This window comes from Laccaria bicolor, genomic scaffold (genome assembly GCF_000143565.1).
Source record: "Laccaria bicolor S238N-H82 LACBIscaffold_218 genomic scaffold, whole genome shotgun sequence".
Lineage (NCBI taxonomy): Eukaryota > Fungi > Basidiomycota > Agaricomycetes > Agaricales > Hydnangiaceae > Laccaria > Laccaria bicolor.
This window is the reverse complement of record NW_001890076.1, coordinates 7,111-11,891: the sequence shown is the minus strand read 5'-3', so window position 1 is coordinate 11,891 and position 4,781 is coordinate 7,111. Positions and strand designations below refer to the sequence as shown.

General features: G+C 47.0%; 3 protein-coding genes across 3 annotated transcripts; 1 reads left to right on the top strand and 2 right to left on the bottom strand.

The window, feature by feature from the left end:
• Nucleotides 1-224: 224 nt before the first annotated feature.
• Nucleotides 225-2,578, top strand: LACBIDRAFT_335987 (uncharacterized protein; the record flags this gene model as incomplete). The annotated part of the gene is made up of 5 exons (XM_001890908.1): nucleotides 225-467; nucleotides 518-834; nucleotides 885-1,301; nucleotides 1,384-1,473; nucleotides 1,600-2,578. 5 exons carry the CDS (start codon nucleotides 225-227, stop codon nucleotides 2,576-2,578), a joined length of 2,046 nt encoding a protein of 681 aa, XP_001890943.1.
• A 357-nt stretch (nucleotides 2,579-2,935) lies between these two features.
• Nucleotides 2,936-3,592, bottom strand: LACBIDRAFT_335986 (uncharacterized protein; the record flags this gene model as incomplete). Its single annotated transcript, XM_001890906.1, has 3 exons — nucleotides 2,936-3,109; nucleotides 3,188-3,458; nucleotides 3,540-3,592. The coding sequence occupies 3 exons, from the start codon at nucleotides 3,590-3,592 to the stop codon at nucleotides 2,936-2,938; spliced, it is 498 nt and encodes a 165-aa protein (XP_001890941.1).
• A 687-nt stretch (nucleotides 3,593-4,279) lies between these two features.
• LACBIDRAFT_302390 (uncharacterized protein) lies at nucleotides 4,280-4,769 on the bottom strand (the record flags this gene model as incomplete). Its single annotated transcript, XM_001890905.1, has 2 exons — nucleotides 4,280-4,582; nucleotides 4,638-4,769. 2 exons carry the CDS (start codon nucleotides 4,767-4,769, stop codon nucleotides 4,280-4,282), a joined length of 435 nt encoding a protein of 144 aa, XP_001890940.1.
• Between the last annotated feature and the right edge of the window lie 12 nt (nucleotides 4,770-4,781).

Genomic DNA, 4,781 nt, shown 5'->3' with positions numbered 1-4,781 from the left:
GCTATTTAAGGTTATTAAGGTCTGTTCTTTTCCGTTTCGTGTTCGATCTTCCGTGCTGATCAGTTATGTATATTTTTGATAGATGATATATAAAGTAATTCCCTTTCCCGAATCAGGGGTGATTGTTTGTTCATTGTATTTGGCATGAGTTGTTCTCCCTCTCTGCTCCCGACTACCATTTTCCATCTACCTCTTTGCTCCCAAATACCATTAATTATATCATTATGAGTACTCATTCTCAATCCCCTGAACCATCTGCCCCACTTTCCAGTCAAACCAAGCACCATGGGTCCGGGAGGCATTGGACCGATGAAGAAAGTGCTCTGTTGGAAAAACATCGGGAGGAGTACAGAGACGCCAACGACGCTGCTCGTGCTGAGATATTTTCTCGAGTTTTGCAAGACATGCTCGACATACTCCCCAATGGAAAATCGTTCAAGAAGGAAGAAAGATCAGCTGTTAAAAAAGTAAGTACTTTTTCCAGAGGCCCTCTAATTGATTCCTGACGGACTTGTAGGATATTAAAGAGTGGTTTGCCCGGTACAGTCGTAAGAGAAGTCAGAAAATGCCGAGGATGGGAAAGTCGTGGCACGCCCGGTGTGTGTTCCAGCATGAGAACAAGGACGCCATCGATACTGAAGCGAAAAGGCTTTGTGCCGAAGCCATTGAAGAGGGACAAAAGAGGCCTAAAGGGGGAGATCCCACTCATTTTTATTTTCGGGAGCGGGTCGTGACTCAAATGATGGGAAAACTGAAGAAAAGGGAGAAAGACGTACTGCAGAGGACGGCCGAGGAGTACAACAAGAAGGGAGTTGACCCAGAACTCAAGTCCAAGTAAGTTAATTTTCATTATTCTAACGTTGGCTTATCTGGACCTTTGGTAGACTGGCTGTAAAGAACTGCACGGCTCGGATGCATGCATTTTCCAAGGAACTTTATGACACAATGGGTGTCTGGGTCTTTATCTTAGGATGTTATCTGAAGCCCAATGGTAATTTGGACGTCTCGACGTACGACTTCAATCAAGAACTCGGCAATGGGAAAGACTTTATTGATAACCATAGCTGGACTTTCCATGAGGAAGGAATATCGGTATCTTCTTGGAGAGCACACAATGAAGAATACTATGGGTTGGAGGATCTTGCTTTGGCCGAAGGAGGACACCGATCCCGGGGTGCTATGACTTTGGAGAAGAACCTATACCTGGAACCTATTCTACCCAATCCATCGAAACCACCACTTAAAACTTCCTGCCCTGTATCACTAAACATTTGTCTACTTAGATCTTGCAGCTGGGCAGAGTAAGGGATCAGCTCCTTGGACGGCTATTGGATCAAAGTTACTTGACTTCATTGATCTAGAATATATACCCCCGGCTTGGAGATCAGTAAATGGAGAAGGTAACAACTTTTACAAGTTTCTTGATCCCTCCAAATTCCCGATGGAGATGGTCACTGAAGCTCTCAAGTTTTGGTATGAACATCAAGAACAACACAAAGTCGCCTTTCGATTTAAATCCTTTCTTGAGGGGAAAATGCTGCTGGAAGCACCTCCATGAAGGAAAATCAAAGTTCACGTTCCTAAACCTCATGTTCATAGTGTTGGGAAGGGCAAGAAGCCCGGCAGAAGCAAGGGTCAAAGGAGAGGCTGGGCAGCAACCAAGTCACCATCAGATGAGGAAGCCATGCCAAAGAGAAAGGAAGGGGTGGAAGATCAGCAGTTCGATGACAAAAGTTGGAAGGATTTGGATGTGGACAAGCCGGTCAAGAAACGAACCGAACAGTTTTCTAAGGATGACTGGACTCCTGATTGGGATGGCTCCGATGACGATGGAGAAGACTTGGATGTGGAGAAACCAACCAAGAAACCAACCAAACAGCATGATGAACATCGTGAGGATGGCTCTGATGATAGTGACTCAGACTCCGATAATGGTCAAGAGAGGCCAAAGCAGGATACTCTGACCGAGCCCACAGTGAAACCTAGCAGGGTCAACCCGACCTTGGAAGAGGATAGAGACTCGGGATCAGATTTGGGCTCAGACAATGCTACGATCACTGTAGATACCAGCCCCGAGCTTCAGCCTCGGTACAACGACACCCGGGCTCTCTCCCATGAAGTACCATCGGACACTGAGGTCTTGGCTGATGATACATTTTGGGAAGCCGACCTGGGCTGTGGGGTGGAGTCGGCCGATCGAGCGAAGAAGAGAAAATTCACTGATGAGGAGGATACACCCTGCAAGTTTCCTCGGTTAGAGAAGGGTTACAAACTTGGCCCGAGGAGTGCCCAACCAGGCAAAGTCAAATGCCGAGCTGCCTCGGCTGTTATCCAAGCCACTGTCAAACCAGCTCAAGCAACCAATCCGAGGTCGGACACAACCAAAGCTTCGAATAGCTTTGATTTCACCAAGTCAAGTGGTGTCAATGCAAAACGACCAGTCCCTTCAAAACAAAAGAAGTCAGAGGCCAGTCCCAGTCAGCAACCATCTATTGATGTCCCCACCAAGCCAAAACCAAAGCCTCGTCCTATCATGAAAGGCAAGGTTTCTACAGGGGAACTTGGTATAGTAACCTGAGAATGGTCGAAAAAGATTGCTGAAGAAAGTGTTCGTTCCACCCGGTCCAAGAAAGTTTCATTCGTCAGTTAAACCTATCATGTTTAATGATGTTAGTCATTCATGCCCGGGTGCGAAATACATAGCATGTTCAATGATGTTAGTCTGTGTCTGGTTTCAGCAGTGTCACTTTTCGTAGTTGATCATGTTTTTCTATCATGAAAGGCAAGGGTTGAAAAGGTGTTCGTTTGACTAATTGAGCCGGGAGGCTTGTCTTACGACCAATTAAATGTGAGCACTATCCAGCAGCGGGTATCTTCAACCATGCCCAGGTGCAAACTACATAGCGAACCAACCTCGGTCTTGTGATCTAATCTTCTACTTAAACCCTGGTCCATCCCTTTTGTCCCTCCCCTTCCCCTTGTCTGGGATCTCGTCTGGGATGAATGGCCGTAGTCCTTCTAAAGTAGCGTCCATTGCTGCAACCAGATCACGGTCTGAATCGATTTGTTCACGCAACCGGTCTTTCTCCCTCCTCAAGGTGGCCAAAACCTACCAATAATGGCTCGTTGTCGCTATGCTGTCAGGCAGGGATCTGAGCGCCTCCTGGTGAATTTCGCTATGACGAACCAGGTCCATACGATCCATCTCGGTAAACTCATCTCCCCTCATCAACAATTTATCAAAGGCGGCCTGCAAATTCCTAATCAAAGGGTCGGATGAAGCCTCGGGGTCCATAGCTCTTTCCCACACTTTGCCAATTGCCTGAACGACCTCAGCTACCACGCCCGTGCGATCACCAATGCTGTCATCAGACACAACCTTGATATTGTACTTGCGACATAAACCCCTTGCATGTGGGGAGTTTGGATCCAAGTCACCCCTGGCTGTAGCCCTATGCCTTATAAACTGGAATAATGCACTTTATTCATTTCCATAGGGAGTGCATTTGACCACTTGGTATGGATGTGGGTTAATGCACGGCTTGCTGTAGGGTGGGTGGGAAGAGGTATTGTTGATATTATATGGGTACATATTTGTTATTTAATTCTGAGGAGACATTTACATTCCCACAGCTTTGTTTCTCCTAGAAAGAACACCTGAGACTTTACCATATATATAGTTGATGATGTTCTGACACTCCTAAATAGTTTCCCTCTGTCAAATCTGACCGAAATAGGCTGGATGCAACAAATCCATTTCGGATGACCTTGGGACTTTTGATGCCTTTGGTACACAATTGTCAACAATGCATAGTTTTAGTTCTGAGGAGATATAGATGTCCTACAGCTTTGTTCCTCCTAAAAACCACCTCTGAAACTTCACCAATTATATGCACGATATTGTTCAGACCACTCCAGATACTTTCCCTCTGTCAAATCAGACCAAAATAGCTGGATGCGGCAAACCCTTTTCGGATGACTTTGGGCCTTAGATGGCATTGGTACACAGATGCAAACAGAGTGAATTAAATAGTGTAGCTACTCTACCACACAATGGACAGGCAAAAAGATGGTAGTAAGAGCGTAATAAAGTATCTACCAATGTATAATGAGCAGAAAGGGGTACATTTTATGTCGTGGTCATTGTCATGGTGGTCCCCGTCGCGTTCATCGGGCTGGTCCTCTGTGGCGTCATTTCACATTGTGGTGGTCCGCCATTGTCGTGGTCCATTGTGGTAGGTGCTGTGTGGTCGTGGAGGCGTGGTCGTGTCACATTGGTTCATCTAGTCATGGTCACCATTGTCCATTGTGTGTGGTCGTTGGTGGTGCATTGTCGTCCGTGGCAGTGGCCCTCGCATTGTCGTGGTACATCGTGGTCTGTGGTCGTCGTCCATGGTCGTCTGTTTGCTTTGTGCTCATCCTTCGTGGTCATTGATGGTGCATTGTTGTCCGTGGCGGTGGCCCTCGCATCGTCGTAGTACATCGTGGTCTGTGGTCGTCCGTTTGCTTTGTGCTCGTCTGTCGTGGTCACATGGTCCCTCATCCCTTGTGGTCCGTTGTCGTCAATTGGGGGAAATAACATCTGACATCGTCATTTGTCAGAGCAAGGAGTGAGGAGGAGAGGGCTGTATACTCACCTGAAGATCAGCTACTGCAACGCAACCCTCGCATTCATCAACCCGCTTGCTGCCATGTGCTTCCACCTCGCTCTTGACACAGTCAAGTCCGATGGTCCTCGACCCGGTGACGACAAACAACGAATGGGTCATTGTTCGTCATTT